General features: G+C 49.9%; 1 protein-coding gene across 2 annotated transcripts in view; it reads left to right on the top strand.

The window, feature by feature from the left end:
- Nucleotides 1-13,974, top strand: part of LOC105470273 (protein disulfide isomerase family A member 5) — a 93,948-nt gene extending 79,974 nt beyond the window's left edge. For both annotated transcript variants that reach the window (XM_011722084.2, XM_071092348.1), the window contains 4 exons: nucleotides 2,110-2,240; nucleotides 6,785-6,855; nucleotides 13,149-13,283; nucleotides 13,743-13,974. In XM_011722084.2, the coding sequence (XP_011720386.1) occupies nucleotides 2,110-2,240; nucleotides 6,785-6,855; nucleotides 13,149-13,283; nucleotides 13,743-13,823 (418 nt within the window). In that variant the 3' untranslated portion in view covers nucleotides 13,824-13,974. The remainder of the gene's footprint in view (nucleotides 1-2,109; nucleotides 2,241-6,784; nucleotides 6,856-13,148; nucleotides 13,284-13,742) is intronic.
- The last annotated feature ends 3,648 nt before the right edge of the window (nucleotides 13,975-17,622 follow it).

Here is a 17,622-nt window from a genome sequence, read left to right as displayed (position 1 = left end):
CAGCCTCCACCTCCCAGGTTCAAGCGATTCTCCTGCCTTAGCCTCCCAGGTAGCTGGGATTACAGGCGCATGCCATCACACTGGCTAATTTTTTGTATTTTTAGTAGAGACGGGTTTCACCATGTTGCCCAGGCTGGTCTCCTAAGCTCAAGTGATCCACCCACCTCAGCCTCCCAAAGTGCCAGGATTACAGGCATGAGCCACTGTATGCAGCCTATTTTCTTACAATTTTGGAGGCTAGAAATCAGAGATCAAGATGTTGGCGGGGTTAGTTTCTTCTGAGGCCCCTCCCCTTGGCCATCTGCCTGTGACTTCCCATGGCCGCCCCTTTATATGTATCTGTGACCTAAGCTGCTCTTCTTATAAGGACACCAGTCATGTTGGATGACAGCACACCCTAATGACCTCATCTTAACTGAATTATCCCTTTAAAGGGATAATTTATCTCTAGAGATAGTCACATTCTGAGATAATGGGGGTTAGGACCTCAACATAGGAATTAGAGGGGGGACACAGTTGAACCGATACGGTCTGAGCTACTTTGTTAGGACATTGGTCAGATATGAGGTGTTTATTTAAAGCACAGACTCTGAGACTCTGATTCAGGAGGTGTGAATGGGAACCTCAGCCATGGTGTTCTGAGAAACACCAGCTTGTGGAATGGGAACAAAGTTGCCACTAGATTCAGGGGAGGCCTCTGGCAAGAGGTGAATGGACTGGTGAGATCCTGGCCTCAGCTTCTCCCACTTTGTCCTGCTCGTCCACTGGGAGGATTCGGAAAGTAGCCAGGCCTTTGTCTTAGGGACCAGAGGAAAATGATGGTTTGCCTCTGAAACAGACAAGGTGCTCACCCGTCAAGGCCTTCTAGTGTCTGAAGCAAGTGGCTTGTTCACACCCACTTTTCCAGCCTTGCTCTGGTGCCAGAGCTGGTTCACTGGAAAGGACTGGGTGGGGCGGGGGATCTGGCCAGGTCCCTGTGATGCTTGGACTTATGGTTAGAGAGCCGAGGGAATCCAGAGTGTCGATCATCACTAATCAGTGCTCCAGAGTCCTGGACACAAACGGCAAGCATGAGGGGCCTCTGCCCTTTCTGTGTGCCGCTGCTGCTACTGAGAGCCTGAAAAGCACTCAGGCTAAGTGCTTTCAGATTTAAGTACTTTCTTAAGCATTTTAGGTCAAGGGCATGGGCTTTGGAGTCTGAGAGACCTGGGCTCAGATCGTGACCTTGAGCCATTTCTTTGACGCCTCTAAGCCCCAGCTTCCCATCTCCATCTGTGTAAGATGGAGACAGTAATTTCCCCATAGACTTGTCTAGGGAATTAAATGAGGAATTAAAAAGGGGAGTTGGGTTATAGAGAGGGGAGCAGGGGAGCAAAGGCTATTGCAAGGCCCTCCAGATCCATCCTTGCATGGGGCAGAGTGGAAGGACCCAGTGGACAGCAAGAGACTGAGAAGCAATAATATTTATCCAACACCTGGCATTTATTAGAGCATCTAGGCTCTCAGTAAATATCAGTTCCTTGACTGAGTAGATGCTTTACATATATTCTGTGCTCTTCATAAAGATCCTATTGTCCTCATTTAACAGAAAAGAAAATGGAGACTCAGAGGGGTTTAGTAACTTACCTAAGGTTGCACAGCTGGTAAGGTTGCACAGCTGGACTTGGACCCAGGCCCGCCCCACTCCTTGGCCCATGCTCTCCACCAGAACAAAGGCTGAGAAGCAGAAAATAATGAACGATAATGTAGGGTCCTAGAGGGGGCAGGAAGGAGGGGCCTGGGAGCCCAAGTGGAGGTGGCGCTATGCCCTTGTCAAGGAGTTCATGGCCCACAACTGGGGGGCTGCCCTGCCCTAAAATGGGGTCAAGTCTTCCGTATTTTACAAAATGGCTCCTTAATGGGCTCCTCAGAGGGAATCAGGGAAGATCTTTGCTGGTGGCACAGATTTGTTTGCGTTTGAACTACGGTTTTAAAATGAAATTTTAGAAGGATTGTAGTGGTTTCTTCATGCATGTTCCCCCGAGTGGTTGGGACATTGAGGGTGGACTTCCTTGCCCATCTAAAAATCTCTCCTCATGGCTGCCTCCCCTCTCCCCTGGCTTCTTGCAGCCCTGAGGCCCCCCCGCCGCCAGAGCCCACGTGGGAAGAGCAGCAGACAAGCGTGTTGCACCTGGTGGGGGACAACTTCCGGGAGACCCTGAAGAAGAAGAAACACACCTTGGTCATGTTCTACGCCCCTTGTAAGTAGCTTGGGTGCTCACTGAGTGGCACGGTAAGAGGTGTTTGGCCCCACCAAACCAAGAAGACCTGCACACCCACCCCAGGGACCAAGGCAGCTATGAACCAGGCTCTCCAATTTTATTCCAGGCTGACAGGCCCTTCAAATCCAGGGCCTCCTTTTGTCAGCCTTGTTGGACTCCCCTTCCTTTGGGGCAGCCTTTCTCGTATCCTAAATCCCTCTGCCTCTGTGCTGGTTCCCTCTTGTCCCTGGGCTTCTCCATGCCCCTGTCCCCTACTCGCACACTTCCCACCCCTCAGCTGCCTCCGCCCCCTCTTCCTCCTCCAGACACTTGGAACCCCCTCTCCCTGCCCTTCCAAATGGCTCTGGAGCCGTGGCATAGGCACAGCCACATTCACTCCTGAGCTCCTGTGCTGTTCTCGTTTTAATCAGAGCTTAAGCTGAAGAAGTGACACGTCTGCCGACATTGACGTCTGTGACCTCGGGTTTCTGTGTATTCCCATTTTGAAGTTGTTAATTGATACTTACAATGAAAGGTTCTTAGAATTTCCCACTCTCTGCTGCCCTTCTCTCTCCCCCCCAGGTTACAACTCAGCTTAATGGAGTGAGGATAATAAAAGCTGCGGTCTACAGAGAAGCCAGGCAGCTCAATCTAGCCATAAACCCGCTCAGTTGTAGCCGGCCCTCCTGTTGGCTCCCCCTGCCCCCACCTTTCAAGTGTCAGTAATCCATGGAGTCTCTGTGATCTCAGGGTCTGAGAGGGGCCGCCACAGCCTCAGCCCCCTCCCTGAGGCAGCCTGCTTGCCCATCTCTTTCTGCCTTTCCTTCTCAGAGTGGGACTTGTCCCCTCCCAGTCCATTAGGGAGCTTCCGGCTGTCCTCTTCAGTCTGTACAGTGTGCCCAGAAGCCTGAAAATTTTCAGGAGCTGACGTCTTCCTTCTGGCGGACTGAGCCTTGCCCAAGGCCATGGGGCAAGTTAGTGGCAGGCCCCGCCCGCAGCCTGCGTGGCTCGCTGTCTGTCACGGGCACAGGCCAGAGAGAGAGAGTGTTTTCAGCCGCAAGTGAGAACCTGGCTGCAGGAGTGGGAGCCCTTGCCCAGCCCTGAGGTGAACTTTGCAAAGTCCAGATGAAATACTTTCCCCCAGACCTCTGGACCAGAGCCACAGTGCTTCCTCTGCCTCTCTTCAGCTCCTCCCTGACTGAGGGACCTTCAGAGCAGACATAAGCCCTCCGCCACCCTTGACCCTGGCTGCTGAGGCAGACAGGTGCTTCAGTCCCCAGGGAATCTGGGAGAGACTCTTACCCCTTTGGGCTGCCAAAGATCTACAACTCCTTCCTTCCTTCCTCCTTCCTTCCTTCCTTCCTTCCTTCCCCCTTCCTTCCTTCCTTCATCCTTCCTTCCTGTCTTCCTTCCTTCCTGTCTTCCTTCCTTCCTGCCTGCCTTCCTTCCTTCCTCCTTCCTTCCTTCCTCCTTCCTTCCTTTCTTCCTCCTTCCTTCCTTCCTGCCTCCTTCCTTCCTACCTTCCTTCCTTCCTGCCTGCCTTCCTTCCTTCCTCCTTCCTTCCTGCCTTCCTTCCTTCCTTCCTCCTTCCTTCCTTCCTCCTTCTTTCCTTCCTTCCTGCCTTCCTTCCTTCCTTCCTTCCTCCTTCCTTCCTTCCTGCCTTCCTGCCTTCCTTCCTTCCTCCTTCCTTCCTTCCTGCCTTCCTTCCTTCCTTCCTGCCTTCCTTCCTTCCTTCCTTCCTGCCTTCCTTCCTTCCTTTCTTCCTGCCTGCCTGCCTGCCTGCCTGCCTGCCTGCCTGCCTTCCATCTATCCATCAGATATCAGCTCTGTGCTGTGCAGTGTCCAGAGCCCAGGGTACAAGGGAAGGAGACATGTCCCTGCCAGGCCTCAAGAGGCTCACTGTCTACCCTGACGAAACTCTAAACGCTGAGTGACTCAACCTCTGACAGAGGGCTTGCTCCTTAGAGTTTCTTCATCTCTCTTACTGTGTTTTTCTGTCCCTAAACCTTGCCCCAGGGACATACATCTTTATCAGTGGGTTACAGGGGGAAGACTGTCCAAGGACAAAAAAGATATCTCTTTTGACTTTTTAATAATAAAAAAATACTTACTTTTATATATAAATATAGCATATACTATATGCTTTTTGTATATGAAGGATCTAAACACTACAGAAATGTCAAATAGTAAAGTCAAATGCCTGATAGAGGTCTAAAGGAAAAGCAGCCTGCCCACACATTTCCTGCTCCCCTTCTAGCTGCCCCACCCCAACACCTTACCTCCCCTCACATCTCTCCACCTCCCACATCCCTTCTCCCACCATGTCTGCCCCCACATCCTGTCTCCCCAGCTTCTGCACGGCTCTTCCTCCTGCTGTTTCTTTGCTCCTTTTATGCTGAATGGTCTGGTCATGGTGACTGCCCTTCTTAGGCCAGCTTGGCGGAGTCTCTAGAACTGCAATTGTCCAGCCTGTCCTCAGTCTTTGTTCCTCTTTCCCCTCTCTGAGAGGCTTCTTTGGTTTTCTGCTACACAGAGGCAGTGCCTTTTTTTTTTTTTTTTTTAAGCCCACATTAAAAAAAAAAAAAAAAATCATCCACATCTGGCCCTCCTGACACCTCTTGGAAGCATCTTCATGCACTTTCTGAAACAGCCTTTCCTCCCATTATTCACTGGCCCCACTCTTTCTTTTGGATAATGAGAAAATTAGATGCAACAGAAGTCCATTAATCTGAGGCCTAGATATTTTAAATTGATGGTAACAGGAATTTACACTAGGCTGACAGTTACCTTTAGACTTTCAATGAACAAAGGTTAAAAAGGAAAAATTAATAGTCAAACCAGGTTTCCAGGAAGGGGTGGTTATTTTCAGCCAGACTAATGCTATTATGGGCATACAGCACACACAAGGGGCCTGCAGCTGCCTGCAGGAGCTGTCTGTGACGTACCTTGTTAACCAGTAGATTGCGCTCTTTAAGTGTTTTGAAAATTTTATAACATCATCCCTTTATAGTGTGACATTTTCGTGAATTTGAGCTATTTTTCTTTCTGTTATGTCAAATTAGTGAAGTGTTACTTGTAATTGCCATTTTAGGCTATTAAAAAATCAGCCAGTCTCTGCTGAGCTAGGCTATGCTAGACACATTGCTAAGCTGTGCTTGTCTCATTTCTGATATAACCCATTGCTGGCCCAGGTCTCTTCTGCTCCTTCTGCATGAGACTTGGCAAATCCCTCTACACCCCCACCCCCCGTCACCCCCCACAATGCTCTGGGCCAGCTGGCCACTCTGCCAGCCAGGCCATGTGGGTGGTCCTGCTCATCTCAGGACTGGATCAAGGAAAAAATTCAGATTAAACTTGTAGCTTAGCCTTAATTTGGTTTCACAAAACCCTTTGAAATGCCAATCATTATTATCTTATTTTAAAAAGGAGAAAGTAGATGAGCAGAGCCATTTCTGTTCCCACCGTGGCATCTCTGCCTTCCCGAGGCTGAGGTAGGCCGGCTGACATAGGAGGTGTGGGCTGGAGCCTCCCCTTGCTCAGGGAAACCCTCCCCTCAGAGCCCTACTGCACCCTGGGCAGTTCTGTTCACCAGTGACTGGGAAAGGGCTGAGAGAGGAGGGGGGTTTGGGTTCTGATCTGTTAGTGCTGAGGGAAGGGCTGGGTCAGCCTGCAGCTTCCTGGGCTCACCAGGACAGGAGGAGAAAGTGGCCCCCACAGAGGTCCCTACCCTGCTTCTGAGACACTGAGGTCAGAGTTGGGGCTCAGGGTGATGCCCAGAACAAGAGACAGATGTTGGAGTTAGGGGCCCCTGTATAGCTCAAAGGCCTTAGGCTGCTCTGACAAGCTTTCTACCTGGGACAGGGACCATCAAGGGATCTGAGGACTGCCTGGTGACATCCTGTAGCTTCTCTCCCTCTTACCCTGACCGTGGCCTTCTGGTTCCTGGGTTCGAGGTTCTGGTTATTGTAGAGCAGAGGGTCAACGGAGACCCGGGGACCAGGGCCTGGTTTGGCTGCTCATAGTCTAGGCTGGGTGGGAGTTGCTAGGAACGCAGAAGTTAGCAGCAAAGCATGAGCAGTGGGTGCCCTGAAATCCCCCCAGCCTGCATTTTCCAGTGCCACTTCCTCTCAGTCAGGAAATGGAGAGATTTGCTATTGTCCCTGGAGCAAGAGAAGATTGTAGCAGGCTCTGAGAATTCCGTGTCTTCCTCTTTAAGCCCAAAGCTCCCTCTGCCCCCAAGATCAGACTCTTCCTCGTCCTCTGTGGAAGGAGCAGAACTATACTACAGTGACCATCACCCCCCAGCCTGGGCAGAAGCATATGATGCTTGTGACAGGGACTCCTACCAATCCCCCCACCAATAGATCAGACATGGGCGGGAGGTGGTTAGACTGGCAAGGTTGATGAAAGGACCCTGACAGTGTGGCGGACTGGGTTGGGGCTCCTGGAGAGCCCTCTCTGGAGCTTTCAGGAAGGGCCCCTGGCCCTGCAGCCTCCCTGCCCATGCATCACTGTCCTGTGTGCTCTCTCCCCCCCTCACACAGGGTGCCCACACTGTAAGAAGGTCATTCCGCACTTTACTGCTGCTGCTGATGCCTTCAAAGATGACCGAAAGGTAAGGATAACCCTCTTTATCTCCTGATCTGCCTCCAGCTAATTCCTACACCTTCCTCCTTGTCATTCAAGTCCCTTCCCCAAACAGGGGCATGTCAGCTAAGACCTGTAAGCAGGGAATTCCTTGGGAACCAGGACATTCTCTTTATAAGGAAGATAGGGCAGGCTGGATTTATGCTGCAAAATCAACTAAAAGGGATACGCTAAACCATTCCAGCACTTACTTGGAGAAGAGGGATGGTTAAAAGGGTCATCTGTTTACTTTTTTAGTGCTTGAACATTTTTACTGTAGGATTATCATCATGCATTACTTATATAATTAAAAATACAAATTTAAAAATCCAACAAAAGTCAACTGGAGGATGCCACGGTGGAGGAGAGCAAGGCTATGTCAGTGGAGCCTCGCCCTGCCTAAGTGAAAGGCTCCTGCAGCTGCCAACTGATGAAGCATAAAATTAACAAGCTAGAGCTGCAGATTGGATTAGAGTGCAGGGCTGCCAGGTGTGTCCCCCAGGCACATCCCCCCAAGGCAGCTGGTGCAGTGGGGGCTGCTGCTGGGAGAGGGCTTGTGGGACAGGGAAATACCCCTGAATTTGGGGAAGTGTGATTGACTGCCAGGCTTTGAGTTCCCTTTTCATCCATGCCAGGCAGTGCTGATGCAGAAGACTGCAAAGATTCCTCCCAACCCTGAGACTCAGTCATGGGAACCTCTGGCCTAACAGGCCCTAGAAGCTGAAAGTCATGTGGGATCTGCATTCACACACACCCAAACCCAGAGTCACACGTGGGTTTACCTACTTTCCTGGGTGGAATCCCAGGTGGGGCGAGGGCAGGCTGGAAGGAACCAAGGCCAGACATAAGCTGAGCAGAGAGTCCTGGATGGTAAACAGGCCAAGCAGGCCTAGACGGAGGTTCAGCCAAGGCAGGGAAGGGGAGCTGGTATCAGTGGAACAGCACTCACAAGCAGAGACGGATGGCCATCCCAGGGCTGGGTGGGCAGGGCTTGCAGTTTTGATCGAGGCCAATAGGAGGTCAGGCATGAAGGTACCATCCAGACCTTGTAGGAGCAGAGATACAGGTGCTGGGATCACCTTAATGGGCCCAGAGAGAGTGGCAGAGATGGGGTGATGAGAACTTTACAGGGACATAAAGCCAAAAGAAGTCAGGCTGGGGACAGGCCCATGTAGGGAGAGTAGGGACGAACTGGGGACCTGATTCCCACTTAGACCTAGAGCCCGGGACTCTTTCTGGAGTCAGGAGGTCCCGTTGTTACCCACAAGCCTTGGCTGCAGCTTTGAGACACCCCTCACCCCCACCAGAAGGGAGTACAATGACCAGAAGCATTTTCTCCTCTGCCTGCCCCTTTCCCTGCACTGAGGGGTGTGTGGCAGCGGAGGCTTCCTTCCCATGTCCATGTCCCTCATTGTCCCCACCCACTTGTGCACAGCACAGGGTGGTTGCTCCTGCTTGGGGGTCCCAGGATATCCAGCACGGCCTGGGCTGCCAGTCCACAGGACTGGAATAGGTGCCACTCTGCATTGACGTCCATCACACCCCACCCAGAACGCTGGGTGCTCTGGGCAGCAGGAGAAAGGCTGAGGTGTGCCATCTCCCTGTCCCACCGGCCACTCAGGTCTCCACAGGCCCCAGGAGATCTGTGAGGATCCTGAGGCATGACTGGCACACACAGCCTGGGCTTGCCCTCCCAGCCATGCTGGGGAGCATGGTGTCAGGGAGTGTGGTCCAACTGAGGCACCTGGGGGACTGGGGAAACCCTGAAGGGGCAGCCCCATTGATGTGGCCCCTTTCTGCCCACTAGACCACTGCTGAGGCTGCCCTATGGCCTGACCCGCGTCAGTGCAGGTGAGGCCAGACTTGCCAGGCCTCCAGCAGGCAACTGAGATCCCATGTCTCCTCCTCCCATTCCCCCTCCACTGCTACACGGGGGCCCATTTCCTTGATGCTCCCTTCCCCTTAGACACTGACGCACCTTTGCTTGATTGTCTTAGACCAGTGGTGTTGTGGCGTTTTCCTGGGTTCAATCCCTCTGTCTCTTATTCCTTCTGTCTCTCCTTTCAGCTTCCTTTATTCCAAGCCAGGGATCACCCTCACTTGCGTTCAGGAATGCACTTCATAACCTCTCTGTCCGAGGCAGGTGGCCTGCCTGGGTTTCCTGGAGATTACATTCATGACATCAGGGAAGCCAGCCATCTGGCCTGGGGGGCTGAACTTACTGGTGCCCACCCTGTGCTCCAGGCATGGCACCATGACTACTGGGTCCCATCCTACAACTATCAGATCGGAGTCTCTGGGGGATGGTGCTGGAAATTTGTGGTTTTTAAGAGCTGGCTCTTGTGCTGGCCACAGGCTGGTGTGTGGGGACTGCTGGCCTGTCCCCTCTTCCTTTATATGTGAGGGATCCAGGCCCAGAGAGGAGCTGTGTCCCATGCCCAGGAATGCCCAGTGGGTCACTGACAGCCAGAACTGGGTCTCCTGACACCCCATGCTGCCACTTCTTAGCTGGAATTGTGGGGTTTTTCCACCCAGAAGCCAGCCCCTGTTCCTTTCCCAATCAATATGCAGTTGGTTGTTCACTTCCATTTTCATAGCCAAAGTCAATATTAGGTCCTGCAGAGATTTATTTTACTGAATCAATAAAGCTGTGTGTGGCAGCTCATATTTTAGCCGGGGAGCCTCCACCCCCTCCCGGGAGCTTACTTGGGAACTTAATCGGTTGGCACACTGATGGGGAAAGGACTGCAACGTGTTAGTGTTGGGACAGATGGAGTTATTGAAGGGGCAAGGCAGACAGGACCTGTGGTGGGCTGGCAAGCAGGTGGGGGGCTTACCTTTCACTGCACGTCAAGGTGTCCCCAGCCTGGGGGTGGGGTGGGGCTAGGTGTGAAGGTCACTCCTAGAGGGAGGCCCTGAGACAGTGGGGGCCCCTCCTCTGCGATGAGCCCACTTCGCTGCCGGAATCTGGCCATGACGTGTAGGTCCTCCCGTTTATGAGGCTGGCTACTGCCTTTTCCGAGTGAAAACTCCCTGAGGACAGAGACCTCATTTGTCCTTGAACTCCCCACAGTCATGACCCCTCAGACCTGTGTAAATGTTGACTGGATGAAGGAACAATATACATATTTGATATTTACTGACAGCTCTTCTTCCACTGAAAGCATTACTTACATCATGTTGTCCTCACGATAGCTTGCTCAACTAGGTATTGTTACAGTGCTCATTTTGCTGAAGAGGTAGGTGATTGAACCTTAGAGAGATCATATGCTAGTTTCTCAGTCGGAGAGGGGCAGAGTGAGAATCGCAAACAAGCATTGTCAGAGTTTGAGTTCTCCCAGAAGCAGACTCTGCTCCTGGGCTCATGTGCAGGGAATTTATTTGGGAAGTGACCTCAGGAAGTTCACAGAGGATCCTGGAAGTGAGACATGAAAGGGGAGGAACCAAAGCAGGTGTTTTCTGGGCAGATGACTGTATGAGTCACCAAGGCTCAGTCCCACGGGAAACCTCACCAGGAAACATGACACAGAGCTGTTCCACTCAAAGGCCAAGGAAGCCAGGGTCCTTGTTCTAGAACCCCATCTGTCATTGGCCTTACGTCCAGCTCCTTGAGGCTGGGAGGATGCTCTGAGGCTGAGAGTAGCAGGTGCTGTGGCAAGGGCTGGTCCGAAGGGATGTGGCAGGACACCAGCAGTGTGTGCCCCAGGAATTTGTACCAACCACCATAGAGCAAACTGAGAAATCATAGGTGTTCGTGTTGCAGGTGATCAGTGCAAATCTTGAGTTGGATGTAGGGGTGCAGGCATTTAGGTGAAATTTCAATGGCTGAGAAGAGCTTTATTCGCTGCCTTCTTTCCAAAGAGTCTAAGCTGCTGCCTTTGGGGAGGACGCATTTGTCTCCTCTTCTGTGGAAACTGCACATGGATTCGCCTTTGCAGCTAGAAGTTGCACTCCGTGTGTGCAGCTGGCAGCTAGTTTAGGTGATTCAGAACAAGTATACATTTCTAATTTAGTAGATTTATAAAACCATACACTGTGTTTCCAACAGCTCCAGAGCATGTATACAAATTAAATTCATAATTTAAAGCAGATGCAGGGAGAGCAGCAGCCTGGAGCCATGTTCGTCCAGCACTTTCACAGCGGAGCAGCAGCTCCTGGCCCAGGCTGGACATGGGGCCTTAGCTGCTGGCTGCAGGGAAGGAGAGTGTGTGGATGCCCGTGCCCCTGGGCAGGGCCCCATAGCACCTGCCCTGAGAAATGGAACCCCACCATTTGGCCAGGGGAGCATCTGCCTCATGTTTTTAAATACTAAAGTGCTTTAGAGGTGGGCTGGAGTTATCAGAAGTGTGTAGGGGCCAGTCTGGTGGCCTGGGTGAATTGCGCTCCAGGGGATGCTGGGGAAGGTACATTTAGCCTACCTGAAGGACAGCTGCCTCTCCGCCCCGCCAGTTGTCACCTGTGAGACTGCAGGGTAAGTGCCATCAACTCTTCTGACTTTGAAAGAGAAGCTGGAAAGCCAAATTGTTGTATTAGATCTTCTGGCTCCATTTCTATGGTGGAGCTAATTCAGATTTATTTATTTATTTTGTTGTTGTTGTTGTTAAATTCAATGTGGGCCAAATAGAACAGGACTAAGAGCCAGACACAGATTGCAGGCAGCAAGTTTGTAAACTCTGTTTTATAAGTCTCACTATATAGAATGTTACGTAACTGAAGAGTAGAAGGGAAGCATGAGGGTGAGAGAGGTGAGGATGGCGCCTGGTGGCCAGGGGAGGCCGCACCTTACTCTTCTCTCCAGCTATCCATTCCGCAGCTCACCTGGGCATGAGGGATATGATGAGTAAATGTCGCCATGGGGGCTGGCAGGACTGTCCTACTTGGAAAGGGGCCTTTGTCCAAATGCAAATAACCGTCAACCAAAGAACTGTGTGAATCTCGGCTATTCAACAATTTTAAATTATCTTATTGAATCACCCTCTTTTAATTTCTTCCAAGCATTCGTTGAGCTCTATCTAAAATGATCTCATTTGTTATACAGCAGACGCTTGATAACTGGACTTTGTCAAGGTCAGCATTGTTCCCCCAGCATCTAGAACAGGCTTGGCACACGGCAGGGTTTCAGTGCGTGTTGCCTGGTGGGAGGACTCCCTCTCATGGAAGTCTGCCCCATCTTCCGTAACACCTCTGTATTGGGTGTGGCCATTGAGGACCTCCTCTCCGGCTTCCCTGGTGTATGACCCTCAATAGGAAACAAGTTCCCCATTTCTGCTTTATACTCTCTTCCTTTGAAAAAACAACTAATGATAAAGAAAAGCTGCCCAGCATGTGGAATTTACTAGATGGTCAAGAAGAGGCCAGTGGCCAATGTGGGAACCACTTTCTGACCAAACATTCTGATGGCTTTAGTCATGCGGGGCTCCTCCAGTTTCCAGATGTGCTTCCCTGGTCTCCTCCTCTTCCAGTCTTGGCTCAGATGGCGAATCATACAGAGCGCCTTTGCCCCACTCACCTGGCACCTGGGCCACCTCCCTCATCCCTCACATCACACCGTGTTGGAATTGTCACTTTATCCAACCCCTGCCCAGACACTGAGCCCCTAAGTGGGGACAGAGCTTGTATATGGGGTCGGAAGAAGTGACTGTAATAGCAGCTGACATTTCCTGACCACGAATCCAGTGCCAGGTTCTGTGCTCATTGGCCTCACTCGAATTCTCTTATTCAGTCTTCACAATATCCTGATAGCCAAGATACTGTTATTATCCCCATTTTACAGCTGAAAAAATGAGGCACCAAGAGGCCGGGTCATTTTCTTTAAGTCTTAATGTCCAGGCAAACCAAGAGTGCACTTGGGGAACTTGACTTGAAAGTTCTTGCTCTTAACCTTGGCACTATACTGTCCCCCAAGCAACTGTTCCAGAAATATTAGTTGAGAAATGATTGAATCCTCCAGTCCCTTACAGAGAGCACCACAGAACCTGTGGTGTTTACAAATGCTTTCAAGTCATCATTTCCTTTATGATCGTCATACTCTTGATTTTAAAGGACAGTCTAAAGGCACTCCAGGCCAAGTCCCCTAACCTTACCCACCTGGAAATTGAAAACAAGCACCATCAGTCTCCAAGGAGCCCTGAGTTGGGGGTGCTTTGGTTCAGTTCCTACCTGCCACTGAGGAGAAAAATCAGAGTGAGCCTGTGACGTGGACTAGATGTGCAATCTGTGTTGTGGGGTCCAGGCCTCAGCCTGGGAACACCCTGTGCCAACTCTTCTTACCTTGCCCCCTAGATCGCCTGTGCTGCTGTTGACTGTGTCAAAGACAAGAACCAAGACCTGTGCCAGCAGGAGGCTGTCAAGGGCTACCCCACTTTCCACTACTACCACTATGGGAAGTTCACAGAAAAGTATGACAGCGACCGCACAGTAAGTCGGGGAGAGGCGTCTGCCCAGAGCTTGCTCTGCTGATGGGCAGGGAAACTGCCACTGAGGAGGGACAGCACTGGGCAGCGTCCCAGAAACCGCGGAAGTCAGCTGGAACACTGCACCGAGAGGCCACAGGCCCTCGGCCTGGCTGAGGCTTGACATTGCTGGAGGAGAGTCCCCAGGGGTTGTCACAGATGTCCTGTCCCCAGAGCCAGGCTGGACTCCAAATGCCGAGGGTTTTTCTCACTTGCTGGTCAGGGCTGGTGGAAGCCATGCAGACCCTCTCCGCCTTGCAGACGTCTGCCCACCTCTCCCTGTCACAGGAGTAAGCCCCTGGAGGGGCCGGGGGGGTGGGGAGGGAGCGTGCATGGCCAGCTCAGGGATTAAAGCTCCTTTCTCTCTCTCTCTCTCTCTCTCTCTCTCTCTCTCTCTCTCTCTCTCTCTCCCCCTTCCCTGCAGGAATTGGGATTTACCAATTATATTCGAGCCCTCCGGGAGGGAGACCATGAAAGACTAGGGAAAAAGAAGGAAGAGTTATAATTCCTGCCTCAGAAAAAGCTTTTCCATTACACTGTGAATGATACCTGTTTTGTTGTTTCTGAATTTCCACATGTTCTGAAGACAAAGTTTTTTATAGCCGCTTATGGCCATTTTGTACAATTTTGAAATAAAATTAAACCATTTATTTGGTGGTATGGTTTATTTTCATGGAGCCTGTACTAACAAAGGTGGATACTCACATCCTTCTCCTTCCACCTCTGCTGGGAGGTACAGAGCTGTGCTCCAGTGCCCTGTCTGCATGGAGGTCACCCCTGAGAGTGCCGGCCCCCTGTCAGTCATTTGAGAGCAGAACAGGGAAACTGGATCGCAGAATATCCTGCTGGAAAATGACAAGCTAATGAGAGGAAATACGTCAAGATAATCAATGACTTTGGGAGGCTGAGGTGGGAGGATCACTTGAAGCCAGGTGTTCAAGACCAGCCTGGGAAACATTATGAGACCTCATGTCTACAGAAAATAAAGTTACTGGGCGGAGGGGTACATGCCTATAGTCCCAGCTACTTGTAAGGCTGGGGAGGGAAGATTGCTTGAGCCCAGGAGTTCAAGTCTACAGTGATCTATGTTCACATGACAACTCCAGCCTAGCTAGAAAGCAAGACCCTGTCTCAAAAATAGAAAAGTAAAAGAAAAAAAAAAAAAAGATGATCAGGGAAATTGGGATGCTGAAGCAAATGGTAACCAAACACTAGCTTCTGGATTGTTGTGGTTTCAGTATTGATGTGTTTCCTCTGTGTGTGTTTTCCTGGAACTTACTTAGGTATTTATCTTTCTCCAGCTGTTTGTCTTCTCTTCCTCTCTCCGTTCCCTCCCCATTCTCCCTTTAAAGAAAATTAAGTTGCTGCTTCAGAGGCATGAATGGAGTGGGGGAAGGGGGTCTCTGTGCCAGCTGCTTGCTGTGCACCCCGGATGGAAGGGATGGTGTGTTCTTGAGGTGCAGATGTTAGATCTGCTCACCAGCCCCCACCACTGACCACAATAACCCCAAATCTTTACGCCACATTTTCCACGGATGGGTGCCTCGCGCGGCCTCCTGCCTGTGTACATCTCTTTTTTGACGCACCTTTCCGGTGAGTCCTCGTGCTTTCTGCATGCCTGCGTGACTGACACCCAGCCCTGTGCCCAGCGGTGCAGTCAGAGCCTGAGCACAGCGGTAACATGTTTTGTCTGCTCGTTGGTATTTCTCCATGGACAGCTGAGCAGCCTTGCAAAGTGCTGGAATTACAGGCGTGAGCCACCACACCGGGCCCCAAAATCCTCTATCTTAGGCCTGTGTTATCCAATAGCCATTAGCCACCTATGAGTATTGAGAACTTGAAATTTGGCTACTGCAGCTGAGTGAAGGTGTGTATGTCTGTGCCTTTTTATATTGTGGTAAAATACACATAGCACACAATTTACTATTTTAATCATGTTTAAGGGTACAATTCAGTGGCACTAAGTACATTTGCATTGTTGTCCAACCACCATTACTATCCATCTCTAGAACTTTTTCATCAACCCAGACTGAAACTCCGTAACCATTAAAGAATAACTCTCCATTCCCCACTCCTCCTAGCCCTGGTAACCCCTATTCTACTTTACGTCTCTATGAATTCTACTATTCTAGGAACCTCATATAAGCAAAATCGTACATTGTTTTGTATCTGGCATATTTCACTTAGCACACTGTTTTCAAGGTTCATTCCTGAAAGTATGTAGCATACATTAGAATCTCATACTTTTTTTTTTTTTTTTTGAGATGGAGTCTTGCTCAGCCGCCCAGGCTGGAGTACAGCGGCACATTCTCGGCTCACTACAAGCTCCGCCTCCCAGGTTCACACCATTCTCCTGCCTCAGCCTCCGGAGTAGCTGGGACTACAGGCACCCGCCACCACGCCTGGCTAATTTTTTGTATTTTTAGTAGAGATAGGGTTTCACTGTGTTAGCCAGGATGGTCTCGATCTCCTGACCTCGTGATCCACCTGCCTCGTCCTCCTAAAGTGCTGGGATTACAGGCATGAGCCACCGCGCCCAGCCAGAATCTCATACCTTTTTTAAGGCTGAATAATATTCCACTGTATGTACATACCATATTTTGTTTACCCATTCATCCATCAATGGACATTTGGGTCAATTTCACCTTTTGAGTATTCTGAAGAATGGTGCTATGAACATAGATGTACAAATAAATACCTCTGTGACATCCCATTTTCAATTCTTTTGAAGGTGGAATTACTGGGTCATACGGTAACTCTATTTTTAATTTTTTGAGGAATGGACAGACCATTTTCCACAGTGACTGCACCATTCCGTGTTCCTACCAGCAAGGCATGAGGGTTCCAGTTTCTCCTCATCCTCACCAACAGTTATTTTCTGGTTTGGTTTGATTTGGTTTCATTTTTAATAGTAGCCATCCTAATGGGTGTGAAGTGGCATCTCACTGTGGTTTTGAAGTGTGTTTCCCTAATGATTAGCGATTTTGAGCATCTTATTTTTATTTTTATTTTTTTGAGACAGAGCCTCACTCTGTCGCCCAGGCTGGAGTACCATGGTGCCATCTCAGCTCACTGCTACCTCCTGGGTTCAAGCAATTCTCATGCCTCAGCCTTCTGAGTATCTGGGATTATAGACGTGCACCACCACACCTGGCTGATTTTTGTGTTTTTAGTAGAGATGGGGTTTCACCATGTTGGTCAGGCTGGTCTTGAACTCCTGACCTCAAATGATCTGCCCACCTCAGCCTCCCAAAGTGCTGAGGTTACAGGTGTGAGCTACCTCACCCGGCCTTGAGCATCTTTTCATATGTTTATTTTCCATTTGCCTATCTTATCTGGAGAAGAAGATATTCTCTTATTCTCTTTAAGTTGTTGCCCATTTCACATTGGTTTTGTGTTGTTCCCTTGTAGGAGTTATTTATATATTCGGGATATTAATCCCTTATCTAACATATAATTTGCAAATATTTTATCATGTTCTGTGAGTTGTCTTTTCACTCCCTTGATAATGTCCTTTCATGCACAAAAGCTTTTAATTTTTATAAAGTCCACTTTATCTTTTCTTTTGTTGCCAATTATATCCAAGAAATCATTGTCAAATTCAATGCCCTGCAGTTTTCCCCTATGTTTTCCTCTAGAAGTTTTATAGTTTTAGTTCTGAAGTTTAAGTTTTTTACTCATTTGGAGTTAATTTTTATGTGGTGTAAGGTAAGGGTCCAACTTCATTGTTTTATAAAATATATATAACTTAAGATTTATCATTTTAACTATTTTTGCATATACTATTCAGTGGCACTGATAGCACTTTTGTTGTTCAAGTCTTAATGATAAAATAATGGGGAACAGTAAGAGCACAAAGCACAGAGTTTGCTTCTGACCAGCGATGCCCAGTCACTGGGAGCTTCCTGTGGGCAGGGCTGGTGCCTGTGTTATTCCGTGTGATGTGGGCAGGTCACGTAACCCCTGAGCATAGGCTTTGTCTTCCTAAGAGGGCCTGATGCTTTCCAGATGAGATTCCACATCTTCTTATGTTGCAGTGGAGCAGACCAGTTTCTGAACCCAGAAGCATCACCTTCCCATGCCTGGCGCAGAACAGTCCCTGGAAGCCAAACACCTCTAGACAACATACATAACATTTTAGGTTATGTGTATTTTACATAACATAATGGATATCCAGGCTGGGTGCAGCGGCTCACGCCTGTAATAGCAGCACTTTGGGAGGCCAAGGTGGGCGGATCACCTGAGGTCAGGAGTTAGAGACCAGCCTAGCCAACATGGTGAAACCCTGTCTCTACTAAAAATAC

The sequence above is a fragment of the Macaca nemestrina genome, chromosome 2 (assembly GCF_043159975.1).
Source record: "Macaca nemestrina isolate mMacNem1 chromosome 2, mMacNem.hap1, whole genome shotgun sequence".
In the NCBI taxonomy this organism is placed as follows: Eukaryota; Metazoa; Chordata; class Mammalia; order Primates; family Cercopithecidae; genus Macaca; species Macaca nemestrina.
This window is presented reverse-complemented; position numbering and strand designations above follow the sequence as displayed.